General features: G+C 39.6%; 1 protein-coding gene across 3 annotated transcripts in view; it reads left to right on the top strand.

Annotated features, from left to right (window-relative positions):
* Positions 1-15,296, top strand: part of TPK1 (thiamin pyrophosphokinase 1) — a 348,926-nt gene that overhangs the window by 199,916 nt on the left and 133,714 nt on the right. For all 3 annotated transcript variants that reach the window (XM_081243933.1, XM_081243935.1, XM_081243934.1), the window contains exon 7: positions 7,892-8,038. In XM_081243933.1, coding sequence (XP_081100059.1) covers positions 7,892-8,038 — 147 coding nt within the window. The remainder of the gene's footprint in view (positions 1-7,891; positions 8,039-15,296) is intronic.

Here is a 15,296-nt window from a genome sequence, read left to right as displayed (position 1 = left end):
ATCTCACTTAGCATCATCTCACAGTCCTCCAGGTCCATCCATGTTGTCACAAATGGCAGGATTTCCTTCTTTCTTGTGTCTGAAGACTATTTCATTGCGTGTACGTGTATTTATATGTGTGAGTATGTTATATATATATGTATATACATGTATATGTATATATCTCACATATTTTTTAATCTTCTTTACCCATTCATCTGTTGACAGACACTTTGGTTGTCTGGTTGTTTCCATATCTTGGCTGTTGTGAATAATGCTGCAATGAACATGGGAGGATGTTCGTGAACATGGGAAGATGATCTTGACTTCTCGTGTGTGTGTGTGGTGTGTGTGTGTGTGTGTGTGTGTGTACACACTGTTTCTTCTGGGTATATATATACCCAGAAGAAACAGAAGAGAGTTTGATTGCTGGGTCATATAGAAGTTGTATTTTAACATTTTGAGGGACTTCTATACTATTTTCATAGTGGCTGCACCAATTTCCATTCTCACCACAGTGTACAAGGGTTCCCTTTTCTCTATATCCTTATCAACACCTGTTATCTCTTGTCTTTTTAAAAAATTTTATTTTATTGAAGTGTAGTTGATTTACAATGCTGTGGTCATATCTACTGTACAACCAAGTGACTCAGTTATACATATATATATATATATATACACATTCTTTTTTATATTTTTTCTGTTACAGTTTATCACAGGACATTGAATACAGTTCCCTGTGCTATACAGTAGGATCTTGTCTTTTTGATAACAGCCATTCTAACGAGCATGAGGTGGTATCTCATTGTGGTTTTGATTTACATTTCTCTAATGGTTCGTGATGTTGAACATCTTTGCATATACCTAATGGCCATTTGTATATCTTCTCTGAAAAAATGTCTGTTCACATCCTCTGCCCATTTTTTAATTGGATTGTTTTTTTTTGCTACTGTATGAGTTCCTTTTATATTTTGGATATTAACTTCTTATCAGAGAGATGGTTGCAGATATTTTCTCCCATTCCATAGGTTGCCTTTTCATTTTGTTAATTGTTTCTTTTGCTTTGCAGAAGGTTTTTAGATCCATGCAGTCCCACTCATTTATTTGTGCTTTTTTTTACTTGTGTTTTTGGTGTCCTATCTAAAAAATTGTTGCTAAGACCAATGTCAAGGACCTTTTTCCCTATTTTTTTCCTAAGAGTTTTATGGTTTAAGTCTTTAATCCATTCCAAATTAATTTTTATGGGTGGTATGAGATAGGAGTTCAGATCTATTCTTCTGTATATAATTATCTAGTTTTCCCCACACCTCAGTATTTTTAATACAGGTTACATGTTAAAATGATATTTTAGATATAGTACATTAAACAATATACATTTTAAAAATTTTACCTCTTTACTTTTTTAAATGTAGCCACTAGAAAATTTTACATTGGATATGTGTTTCCTATTGTATTCCCATTGGACACTGCTGTTCTATTTGATTCTTTGTTTCTTCTTTTCCCCTAAAAACTCAAGCTCTGAATCTCACGTCATCAGAGTCTGTCATCCTCATTGCTCATTGCTGTAGTCTTCATTTGTTATAATCCTGGTCATTTTCCTGCTTGTCTTGATGAAGTTAACATCTAGGTCACCAATAATTTTTTTCAACAATACTGTTTTAATTCATGGTAAATTCCATACACACTTGAATGAACCTTCCAGTACACTGATCTCTTGTTTCCTTAAACTTATCCCCTCTAGTTATATTGTTTGCCTCTTTACCTCAGTTAATTGTATGAATATACCTAGACCTTGTCTCTACCAAGATTTGTAAACCCTCCATAATCTCTGTTTTATCCATTTGACTCACCTGCTTGCCCCTGACTTCAGCAATTCTTCGACTCCACCAGTACTCTGATCCATTGACCGTGCTCTTTTACTATCCTTCAACCCTTGTTTTATTTCTCCATTTATTCAACAAATATTTGAGGTACCAACAAGTACATAATAATGTGCCATGCTGCATTCTAAACACTAGAGACAGAAGAATCTCTGCCATCATTTAATTTTAGTCTAATTAGAGTGACACATAATACGACAAGCTAAAGAAATAAACGATTTAGCATGGGGTTAGATAACAAGAGGTACTAAGGAGAAAATTTAAATCAGGGAATGGGGATATGATCTGTTGGCGTGGAAGAGGGGAAAGTTTTTTTTTTTGCGGTACGCGGGCCTCTCACTGTTCTGGCCTCTCCCATTGCGGAGCACAGGCTCTGGACGCTCAGGCTCAGCGGCCATGGCTCACGGGCCCAGCCGCTCCGCAGCATGTGGGATCTTCCCCGACCGGGGCACGAACCCGTGTCCCCTGCATCGGTAGGCGGGCTCTCAACCACTGCGCCACCAGGGAAACCCGAGGGGAAAGTTTTTGATAGATGGTCAATGAAATAAGTAAAGAAGCTAGCCATGTGAATATCTGAGGATAATGTATTCTAGGAAGAAAGAACAGCAAACGCAAAGTCCTTGAAGTAGGAAGGACTCTTGTGTCTTCAAGAGATAGAAAGGACTCTTGTGTCTACAAGAGATAGAAAAGAGGAAAGAATTACTATTGGAGCCGAGAGGAGGAAGAGAACGGAAATAGGTGAGACCAGAGAGACACCTGGATATCCAATATTGCAGGCTTTGATGTCTTATTAAGAAAAATCATTAGAAAACCATTGGAGGATTTTGAACAGAAGAGTGTCATAATCTGATTTACATTTTAACAGGATTGTTTTTGATACTGTATTGAGACTAGACTGTGGAGAAATAAGGGCAGAAGCAGAGATCTGTTGGAGGCTATTGCATTGTTTCCCATGAGACAGAACGTTGGCTCACATCCTCTGATGGATTTTGGTGGCCATGGTTGTGATGAGGTTGTAGGTAGTGAGGAGGGGAGAAATTTTGGATACATACTGAACTTAGAACCAGTGGAATTTCCTGAGAGAATAAATAAGGGGCGTGAGAGAGGAGTCAAGAACGACTCTGGGAGTTTTGGCTTGAGCACCTGACGTGAGGAAGACAGTGGGAGATCGTGATTGAGGGAAAGATCATGGAACCTTGGAGATCTCTATTGGATTCCAAATGCAGATGTCAAGTAAGCAACTGAATATATGCGTCTGGAATTGAGGAGAGAGGTCTGGACTGAAGATACACACAGTTAGGAAGTGCTGACATTGATGGTATTTAAAGCTACAAGGCTGCCTGAGAACACCAAGGGAGGGGATGTAATGACAGAATAGAATTAAGGACCTTGCTCTGGACCACTCCAAAGATGTTAAGTTCATTCCTGAGAAGACACAACCAGTGAGATCAAGGCAGTATGGTTTGCTGGAAGCCCATCTTTCTGGAAGAGACTTCATTCAGGAGGAGGTAAGAATAAACTTGTCAGATGTTGCTGATGGATCGAATAATGTCAGAGCTGAGAACTGACCATTGGGTTTTGCAGTAGGATGTCACTGGTGATAGTTTTTGATGAAGTGATGGGGCTGGCAAAGTTGTCTCTCGTATGTATTACTGTGCTGACCTCTTAACGATCTCCTGGTTTTCTTCTTTGCCTCCACACAGTTTGTTCTCCAGACACCCAGCGTGGTGACTTTTAAAAATATATACATTGTGTCACCCCCCTGCTCAAAATGGCTTTCCACTTAATGCTAATAAAAGTCAGGACTTTACAATGGCTTACCAAGGCTCTATACAGATCTAGCATTTAGATTTTAATGATTCCTCCTACTAATTTCTCATTCATTTCTCACGGCTAGCCTCTTGACATTCTTTGAAAATGCCTGGGGCCCTGTCACTGCTTCAGGGCCTTACTGCAGTCTGTTTTCTGATGGGTCTGGCTCCAGGTGTCTGTACCTGACTGGATCCCTCATCTCCTTCAGGTCTTTGCTGCTCCTCTCTTGCCTTTCTGATGGAGCCTGCCCTGGCTACCTTGTTTGAAGTGGAAGCTCTTCCCAGCCTAGCATTTTTCATCTCTCTTTTCCTGCTCTCATTCCCCTGTAGGACTCGCCATCTTTTCACATCCCAACTAACATACTTATTTTCTATTTTTATTGACTGCATATTGTCCTCCATCTGTTTTTAAAATTAATTTATTTTTAATTTTTATTTTATATTGGAGTATAGTTGATTAACAATGTTGTGTTAGTTTCACGTGTACAGCAAAGTGATTCAGTTATACGTATGTTGTCCTCCGTTTGAATGTCAATTCCATGAAGGCAGGAGTTTTTGTCTTGTTTACTGATCTATCCTAAGTGTTCAGAATAGTAGCTAACACATGGTAAATGATGGATAAATACTACCCGGGGTAACACATGTGAAATAAGTTATTCTTTTCAAAAGCTACTAACTGTTAGAATCCTTGCCAAGTAGGGAAGTACTGTTTTGTAGGATTTAGATGACGTTAACTCAGCCTAATAATCAGCTTCTTGCCTCTCTGGTTATTTATTCAATTTTCCCTGATTTTCTATGCTTCGGGGAAGCTCAGTAAATGCTTGCTGTCTGCTCTGTCGCACACGCTGCGGCTGGCATCTGTGATTCATAGGCCTCCTCTAGATGGAGAGATATACAAGTACATCAGCAGTTGTAACAAAGTGTAACTTGGTGTGCTGTAAGGAATAATTGGTGGGTTTTGTTGATCAACCTGGTGCAGACACGTGTAGATGCGGAGTTGGCACCAAGGAGAGGCGTATGGAATTAAAGGGCTGTAATGCTCACAGATCCAAGAGAGGAAGGCATGCAGTGGGCCATGCAGGGGCCTCATGGGAGGAGGGCACAGGGTGTGAGCTTAACCAGGCAGGCGGGGAGCCAGCAGAGAGAGAACGAGGACCAATGAGCAAGTGCCTTTTGGGGGGTCTGGGTGGGGACACAAGCAAAAGCTTGAGAGGCTGTCACTGGTGTGTTTGAATGTCACTAGGTCAGTCAGAGGAGGGCACAAAGGGGAACTTGTGACAGAGACCATACTATCACCCTGGTGCACCTGGTCCTCTGTGCCAGGTGCTTACAGCCTGTTTGTGGGGATGCTGAGGCATCCAGAAAATATCATGTTTTAAAAATTTACAATACACTGGGTAATGTAAGAAGTAAATGCACAGGGCTTTGGATCCAGATAGAAACGGTATCCTGGCAGTCTGTAAACAGCCTGCTTTCGATTGAACACTCTTTCCCAGGGGCATTGCTGTCCTAAAGGCATAAATCTAGGCTTGTAAAGCCTATGTAAATATACAGGGTTGGTGTCTGTCTTCTTTCTTCTATCTCTGTGAATATCAGATGTCCTACTTCTTTTTTCTTTTTTTTTTGCGGTACGCAGGCCTCTCACTGTTGTGGCCTCTCCCGTTGCGTAGCACAGGCTCCAGACACACAGGCTCAGCGGCCATGGCTCACGGGCCCAGCCGCTCTGCGGCATGTGGGATCTTCCCAGACCGGGGCATGAACCCATGTCCCCTGCATCGGCAGGCGGACTCTCAACCACTGCGCCACCAGGGAAGCCCCAGATGTCCTACTTCTAACCAGAGCTAAAGAACTACAGAAACAGCCCTGGGCTGGCTCCAGCCCCCGCTGCAGCTTGCATTGATCCTCTAATGTTTTTAATCAGTCTGGATATAAACACTTCCTGTAGGGAAAATGAGTAGTGATGAGAAGTAATCTCGCTGCTTCTTTATTCTGAAAAATTCAATGACTGGTTTACAGATATTGCTGATTCATCATGATATCCTGGCGTGGAAGATGTGGATTAAGTTTCGGCCTTAAAGGTTATGGGATCCCTCAAGGCTTGGAGTATAGTAATGAAAAATTGAGAACCTAAAAAAAGGATTCCAGAATCTGCATAGTGAATCAACTATTTTATCATCAGGCCTTGGTTCTGATATGAATTTAGGATTATGTAGATAGGACTATGCCATGTGCTTTTTACCAGAGCCTTAGAACTTTCTCTACTTTATATTTCATATATAACTTCTTTTAGCATCTTCTCTTCAATTTAAAGCAAATTGTCTTTAGTTCTTCTGAGGTCCTATATAATTTCTGGGCCTTTTCCCCTCCAGACTGGAGTGGCTTTACTAATAAGGTTTCCTAAACACGACCGGGAGCAATTACCGGACTTGATAACCCCAAATGAAGGTTTGTAAGTTTCTTCTGAAGACTAAGATGTCCCAGTCTTCACCTGTGTATTAGGAGTGATACATTCTTCCTAGAGTGCATGGCCTTTCTCTTCCTCAAATCTAATTCTCGGAGTTCTAGAAAGATCGCCAAAGAAAATATTAGATCCTCTAGATGTGTGGTATACTTGTCTTAAAATATTCTAGCTTTGACCTGAAGCATCTTACTCAAAATAAAAATTCCTATTCTCCCTATACTCTGAAAAGGTCAAAAATAGGAAACTCATTCCAAATTTCTTAATTTTTCTGTGTAGTTTACTTTTTTATGTTTTTATGGAATCCCATTCTGATTTATATATTCCTGTAGTATGGCAATTAACCTCTTTCTTCCTTAGGCTGACTAGTTCTTTCTTGCAGTGTCTTCAGTTTTCATTCATCAAACATTTGAGGTCTTGTACATGTTAGGCACTATGCAGAGGACCAGGGCCACAACCTGTGGGCCAGAGAAGCACAGCCTTTGGCTTTATGGAGCTTAGGCCACTTACTGTTCCTCTAGAGACTGAACAGGTTATACCGGTGCTTGGGTGATATGTTACTCTTCTAAAATCATGCCTTCTTCAGACTAAATGTTATCTGAGCTTTTAAAATGTACTGTTTTAAAACTAAAAGCCAAATACTTCCTATCTAAATAATTTCTATTTTATTCCAGGTAGAGTGATTATAACTGTCACTTTTTATTGTATGTAAGGTTTTCTTATAATAATTTAATTAAGCTCTTCTGCCTTTCCTTTTTCATGATCAGTATACCAGCTTTGACTCTGCTGATGCATCACGAGATCAGGCTGACCAGCAGAAGGAAAGAGACCAGGCAGTGCCTCTTTTTCATTCTCCTTAAGACCTTCAGCCAACTGCCTTATGCAGGAGGAGACTGTTACTCTGCCCCCTTCCACTGCCCTGCAGCCATTCTTTAACCATTGTCTTATATGTCAGGAAAGCATCACAGTAATTTTATATACAAATATCATGGAAATGTATTTTCAACAACAGGGGAACGTTTAAATAAACTATACTGTAGTCATAGGAAATGCTTTGCTTAAAGTGTTAAAAGAAAGAACATACCAAACGACATGTAACAATAATAAAAATAGTAATATAAATGTAATATACTGAAAATAATACAATAGATGAGTAGCCCACACTTTTTAAACAATCACTGTGTTGTGAACATGTTTTAAATGCTTTGCACTTATTGACCCATTTCGTTACCTCATTTAATCCCCCCAACAACCCTCTCAATTGGTCATTATTATCCAGTTTTTACATGTAAACATAAAAATGAGGTACAAAGAGTTTAGGCAACTTCCTAGGTTTGGTGAAAAGCCAGTACAGATCCTTAAGATACCTGGGTTCTAGGGGGGGGCTCACTCACTGTTGGGTGATCAAAGTGCCCACAGGGATGCCGTGAGGAGTGGATGGGAGAGGCACCAATTGTGAAATCAGGAAGACTTCCACATGGAAGGGACATGGAACAGAGTTTTAAAGGAAGAGTTGGCTAGTTTTCCAGGTGAATAGGCAGATGGGAAAACCTATTGAAACCCGACTGCCACTCACCAATCTTGTGACTTAATTCCTTCATCTGAGCAACACAAATGACGTCTGCCATTTCTTCATGGCTTATCTAATAAAATAGGGTACTGAAAGCTCTATGGAAGTGTTTGATGTTACTTAATTATTTTATTTTATTATTATTTTTTAAATCCTTAAATACATGACTGCTGGTTTTCCTTTGCTTTCTTAGGTAGATATGATTGTGACCTTGGGAGGACTTGCTGGGCGTTTTGACCAGATCATGGCGTCAGTGAGCACTTTGTTCGAAGCACCTCAGATCACTCCTTTGCCAATTATAATAATCCAAGAGGAATCGCTCATCTACCTGCTCCAACCGGTAAGTGAGGATTAAATACAGTGTCAGCGCTTTGCTTCCACAGAACCTGTAACAGTTTCGTACACAAGGAGAAAACATCTACCCTGTTTATGTATTTGAACTGTGAGTGACGTTGATGTGTTTGATTACTTGTGGCTGAATGGGAAACAGGTGGAGGAGAAGCCTCATTGTACTCAGAAAGACAAAACCAAAAAAAAAAAAAAGTTTTTAAATTAAATTGACTAAGAATTAAATTTAGCATTTTTGCATTTTGAGCAGCTGAATGTGAGTGCCACTTGAGAAAAATCTCAGCAGAGAAAGCACAAAGCTTGGCAAACATTTCAAATGGAATTCTTGTATATTTTCAGTGTTGTCATTATAATTGGAAACTATTTGATTTTGTTAAGCACTTAAAGTCTTGAGCTTTTACTGTTCATAAATTGCTTGCTTGTTAATTTCACCTCATGATGATGTCATTCATTTCCAATGATAAACATCAAGGAAATTTTCTATCAGTGTAGTGCTTAGAACAGAATTCTTATTACATAAATATGTTTTATGAGCTTGATGAGTGTATTTCAGTTTGAAAAATGATTGTTTGGCAACTTTTTTTTTTTTTTTGCGGTACGCAGGCCTCTCACTGTTGTGGCCTCTCCCGTTGCAGAGCACAGGCTCCGGACGTGCAGGCTCAGCGGCCATGGCTCACGGGCCCAGCCGCTCCGCGGCATGTGGGATCTTCCCGGACCGGGGCACGAACCCGTGTCCCCTGCATCGGCAGGTGGACTCTCAACCACTGTGCCACCAGGGAAGCCCATGTTTGGCAACATTTTTTAAAGACAGTGGACAGTTGTTTTTTTTTTTTTTTTTTTTTCTTTTTTACCTGTCACTGTAATATGCTACTTATAGCTTTGCTTTCAGTCCATCTGCTATTCATCATCTGTAGCTTGTCATTACCTAAAAACTGTTGTTTGGTTAATATGGCATGCATGCTTACCACCGTTCAGCCAGTTGTGCATTTTTTTCTGGCTCTTTGCATTGCCTGGCTTTGCTTTCTGGAATACTTGCTGTGAGATGCGAAAAGGAAGCTGAAGAATTCGGTTTTCAAACTCCATAGTGTCCATTTATTTGGTCAACAAAGAGTTACAGAGTGCCTGCTACCTACGTGTTGCACTGCTGGGCAATTGAGGATTAAACAGAAACAGTAACATATGTTCTTTACTCTCTAGTATATGTCTAGTGAAGAAGACATTTATAAAACACAGACATAAAGCAAGGTCAAAAGGTTAGTACAGGGCTTCCCTGGTGGCGCAGTGGTTGAGAGTCCGCCTGCCGATGCAGGGGACACGGGTTCGTGCTCCGGTCCGGGAAGATCCCACATGCCGCGGAGCGGCTGGGCCCGTGAGCCATGGCCGCTGAGCCTGAGCGTCCGGAGCCTGTGCTCCGCAACGGGAGAGGCCACAACAGTGAGAGGCCCGCATAAGGCAAAAAAAAAAGATGAGTACGTAAAGATGATGAAAGATTATATAATCTGGTCATGGGTGTGTAAGGAAATGCTTCACAGAGGCACTCACATTTTATTTACTTAATTAATACAACAAATTTTTTCTTTTTTTTTTTTGGCTGCTGTGCGGCTTGTGGGATCCTAGTTCCCTGAGCAGGGATTGAACCCCGGCTGTCGGCAGTGAAAGCCTGGAGTCCTAACTACTGGACCACCAGGGAATTCCCAACAAATATTTCTTGAGTACCTGCTATATGTCAGGTACTTTTCTGGGGATACAGCAGCAAGCAACAACGACAACAAAAAAAATCCCTCCCTCTCGTGGAACATAGATTGTGTTGAGCTTACATTTTAGCAGAATCTCAAAGGATGAGTGCATGTCTGCTATTGAAGATGATGGGAAAGTCATTCCAGTTAGAAGGAGCCACTAAAGAAAGATAGAGCTGAAGGGCATGTTGTGGCATCTACAGGTAATTCTGAGCAGCCATATGGAAAATATTGAAAGATCAGACTCAGAAGACTTTGGATCCTGCCTCTGAAGAGCTTTGAACTCTACATACTACAGTATGAACTTGTTTGCCATAAGCTGTGGGAAGTCATTAAAAGATTTCAGTTAGCAGTCTGACATGCACAGATACGCTTCTTAGATTTCTAATTAGATGTTTTTTAAATACCTGTACTTTCCCAACAGGTTCTGAAGCATGACACTCTCTACAGTTGTGAAGCATTGTGCTTTATCATTTTATAATGATTTTATGATGCTGCAAATGCTAAAATAGTCAACTGTAACTTGTCTCTATGTAAATACTCTGGCTAAGAGATAACTAGACGGAGTACAATGATTTTTGCAAAGTAAAATTGGAAGATTAACTGATAGCAAAAACCACATCTAAAAATGACTTCTGCTCTTAAGATCTTTTCATTATCTGTGGTATTCTATATCTTCATTGTATAATTGTAGACTTCCGAAGATGTATTCAGCTTGGGATTTCTTGGAATTCCTCCATCGATAGATTGCTGTCTGTCCTCAGTTTGGAAAACTCTGAACCATTATGTTTTCAAATATTGTCTCATCCCCCATTTTCTTTCTCCCTTCTTCTGCAACTCCAATTAAGCATATATGTGATCCTCTAATTGTATCATATATAATCTCAGAACTTGTCTCTTGTATTTTCTGTCTTAATCTCTCTGGGCTGCATTCTGAAGTTCCTCATCACCTCTGCAATCCACTTCACACTTCTGCTTTAGCTGTTCTATTTTGCTACTAAACTCATCCTTTCAGTAGCAAAGGCTATATTCCTGCCATGATTCATCTCTCTTACAAGCTTTCCCTTTACTCACATTTTAAAAACTCGTAAAACATAATTGTCCTACTTCCTTTATAGTCTAGAAAAATTCTGATATCTGCAGTCTTTATAAGTCATCTATCTTTTATGTTCTCTTTTGCTTTTCTATTGTGTAACCTTGATTCATTCTGTATTTTGTGATTTTTAGCCATGACCTCATATTTCTGGGAACTTTACCTGTGGGAATTACTTATAGAAGGAGTTAAAAGTGAGTCCAAGGAGAATTTAGAGTGGACTTCCAACCCAGTTATTTATAGACACTAATAACTTAGGACCTTTTGTTTGAGACTTTTTGGACCATCTCGGTGGTATGTATTTTGAAGCTAATTCTGCTGGGAGTTTGACTTCCAGTTACAGATACCCAAGGAAGACTTGTTCCTCTTCTTAACCAGGGTTTGGCTGGACAGTTTTCCTAGCATTCACGTGGGAGTATCCTTTGTATTCGTCTTTTCTCTGAGAATCTCCGCTGAAGTGGTGCCCTCTCCTTTTACACTCCTACGTTGCTCAGGCTTGCTCTCCTAATGACCTTCCATACTTGGAGGCCTAAGCAACTGAAACTCAAGTTCATCTGATTGGGTAAAAATCAAATGCCTGTAAGGTGAAAGGTAGATTGGTGTTCTTTTTCAATCAAAACTTAGTTTTTGGCTTTTGAATATTCTTTGAAAAAAAGAAAAAGATGTTTGATGCATTTTGAAAGATTCCCTTTAATTTTTTTCTAGCTTTTTAAATTGTTGTCGGTTGGCCAGGGTACTAATCTACCCTCTGTATGTTGCAGTGATAATTAACCCCCACATCTCAGAGGCTTAACTGAGATTAAGCTTCATTTTTTTTCTCATTCATGGAAAATCTGGTGTGGTTTGGGCAGTATCCTCCATTTTATATCCAAGCCAATTGGGAACATGTTGAGTCAGCAGGGGAAAAAAGGTTACTGTAAAAAGTGGCACTGCATGTTTTTAAAGGCCAGGCCTGGCTGTGGCTTGTGTCACCTTTGGTGGGAACACAGTTACACTGCCCCAGCTCAGTATGAGGTGGTCCAAGAGAGGAAGGCTGTGGGCCGGGAAGATGACTGAGCACAGACCATTGTCTCTGTCAAAGGCAGAAATTATGTTCTGTAACATCATCATCTTTTTTTTTTTCATTTATGATACGTCAGACTTTAATCGTTGAAGGAGAATCCCCAGTTCCCCAAACATAGTAATCATGGTAAGTGTGCTTGCATACGCCATGTCCTCTAGAATCTCTCTCTGGTCATTTTGATTTTATCTTATTGAAACAACTAGAAAATTACCTTACCCTATCAAGTAAGTATTACATAGTGTGAGGCAGAAAGTTCACGCAAGACCATACCCTCTCCATTGCGTGAGAGGCGTAAGAATGTTTAGCACAGACTTTCCTCTGGGGGCTCAGTAGGGTTGGCTCTGCTCGTCTTTCCCAGGGGTCACATCCCAGGTCTCTGCTTCTCAGTCACTTTTAGTGAGAGAGTAGTTAGCAACCAGGGCAACTGCAAAAGCCAAAATGAGTATGTTTGAGGGTTTAAGATACGAATCAGTCTTATACACTCTACCATGTTTTTAAGCAGTTCTAATTGTACACTTATGAAATGTGATCAATTAAAAGCTGATTACTGCACAGAAGCAGCCTATATCCTAGAAATGGAACATGCAGCGTTGGAGCTGAAATGACTCTGTAAGATGTATTTTCATTTATCTCTGTGTTATATGTGGCATATGTATAAAGTACGCATCTGTATTGGGCAGTGTGCATATTCAGGATGGATGTCTGCAGGATACTGTTCCTTGTTAAAAGGGCTTATTTTAGTCATACTCAGGATGGACATACCATAAACGTAAATTGAAACCATTTTCAAGTATTTTGGTGCTAGACTAAGGAAATCAATCTGGTTTGCTTCAGTGACAGATAAAGAATGCTCTCAAAATGTTTTAAATGTACTTCTTAATTGAAAGTCATCAAATAGCTCTTCTTGAGAAAGGAGATAATTTGGGGACTTGTACAAGAAGCATATCATTTGAGCTTCATAACAGTCCTGGGAGGCAAGCAGGACAGATCATAAGAATCAGACAGCAGTGTTTTGACTCAGCAGTTTTTCCACTGCACTACGTTTCCTTCTTCATGGGATTAATGGGCTGAGATGGAAATGACAAACCCTTAAAACAAGTCACAGTCCACAGGCTGGTCATTATCCATAGTGTATGCATATGTATATCTATACACACACACACACACACACACACACATAAATTCTCTACAATATTCTTTTCAAATAAGATTGATCTTCGATGCACCTTAAGGGTATATCCTACCTTGTGGCTTTACCCTGAAATTAAACAAAAATAACACTCTGCATTTTCCTCAACTATAAAAAAATCTACCTACAACAAGAATCTTTGTTATTTAAACAGATTAAAATGAGATTGCCATCAAACTTTGCTAAAATATATCAAAAGTGGCAGAATTCAATATAAATGTTAATTATTATGAGTATTATTTTTGAGGACAGTGTCTTCTCGAATTGGTTCTATAATTCTAGGTTGTGTGAAATTGAAGATAATAGCAGGAGGTGTGAGATGTCTTATGGGACCTGTGTGTTTGGCTGATAAATGTTTTAGGGCTTGTATTTGCTCTATGACGGTTAAGTAGCTGGGATAGCCCTGGACCATGGAACTAAAATATGCTTCTCTTGATTTTTCTAAAAAAAAGCCTCTCAACCCTCAACTCATCTTAATGTTTCTGTAATGTTCTGTGTTTCTTTCTCTACATACGAGACTCTCGTGAGACCGTGTTGTGTAAATAAGCCACCATCCTTCATTCATTAAGGGTACGTTAGTCATTTGGGACAGGCCTGTATGTCGAGAGCCATTCAGTTAAAGTTGTGTAGATCGTTGCAGCCTAAAATCTTTCATCTAATTCTCTCTTCAGTCCACTTCCTATGACTCATTTTTGTTAATTACAAATAGCTGATTCAGTTTGTTATACAGCAGAAACTAACACAACACTGTAAAGGAATTATACTCCAATAAAGATGTTAAAAAAAAAAAAGGCAATAGTGTACTTCTAGGTCTATATAAATTTGGAAGACTGGAAGTTTTTAGCTGGTTGACTTTTTAGAAGATAATGTCTTTTCGATCGTATTTTGGCATATTTCACTTGCTGTGGGTCTGATGTCATTAGGAGTGAAAACCTCAGTAGGTAGCGTTTACTTTGAAGGGATGTTCAAACTGCCATTTTAAAATAACAAATTAAAAATAGAATGCCTAATAGCCCCTCCCTGAAGAGTCATCATCCCTCTTTTACCCCCCCAAAATGTGTTCTTAATAAGACATCATGTCCTTTTATGAGCAGGAGATTTTATGAAAATGGTGAGAGACATTTTAGCCATGAAACCCCACTGATGTCAATGACGGGTTAGGCGGTGTTCCCCATGAAGACAGCCAGGTGCTCAGAGCGTGTTTGTCGCACTAACTATGCAGGGTGTGAATGGCTCCAGATTTCACATACATACTTTCTCATTTTCTGGTCCTGTGCTTCTCAGGAGTCCAGAAACATTAGCTTCTGTACACTGAGCATAAATTATCTTTTATCTTCAAGTTTTATGGCAGTTGGTAATACAAGTTAATAGGATTTATGACCAAAAAATGAGCTGTCCGAGAGTTAATAAGGCATGCCTTTTGCGTTATCCCAAACCTCGTTCAGTGATTCCTGTTCAGGATTCCAGTGTCTGATGTATAAGAGAATGGTGTTACAGAGCGACGCTGTCAGTTTTTATCTCAGTTGAACGAACTTCTACATACGTTGTAAATATTTCTTCCTCGTGATCTTAGCCATGTTTCCTACTGCTTGTTTTTTCCTCTCACTAGATCAATTATTTACTGTATGAAGTCCTGACATTGTCTCCATTATACATTTGAAATGCTGGTAATGAATATGATAGAAAGATGTTAATAGTCTGATAGAAAGAAGCTGAATATTCATGATGTAAATTTGGCGTGCATGATGGTTTCTGCAGAGAGTCAGGGGTTTGGGTCTGTCTGTCCACACGACCAGCACCATCTCATCAGTGATAACACCAGAGAAGCAATTCTCAGAGTGATTTAGAGTGAGGGGACTCTATAGGCAACACTGATAATCTTCTCACTATTTATTATCCAATTATAATTCCTTTTTTTGGATTATTATTTCATTCTCCCCCTGTATCTTCTCAATTTTTGTTGTTGCTTGGCACCTTAGAATCTTTTTTATAAATTACACAGTAGCATACAACCATTCAGTATTGGTGTAAATAGTATAAAGTCTGAGAGATCATTTTATAGATGAGCAATTGCAGACACTTAAAGGTAAAGTGATTTTCCCAAGGTTATGCACAGCATTTCCTTGAAAGAAAATTTATGCTGAAAATGAAGTCGATTTCATGCAGCGA

This window comes from Mesoplodon bidens (genome assembly GCF_964165515.1).
Source record: "Mesoplodon bidens genome assembly, chromosome: 9".
Taxonomy (NCBI): domain Eukaryota; kingdom Metazoa; phylum Chordata; class Mammalia; order Artiodactyla; family Ziphiidae; genus Mesoplodon; species Mesoplodon bidens.
The sequence above is the reverse complement of the archived record's forward strand: the minus strand, read 5'-3'. Positions and strand labels throughout refer to the sequence as shown.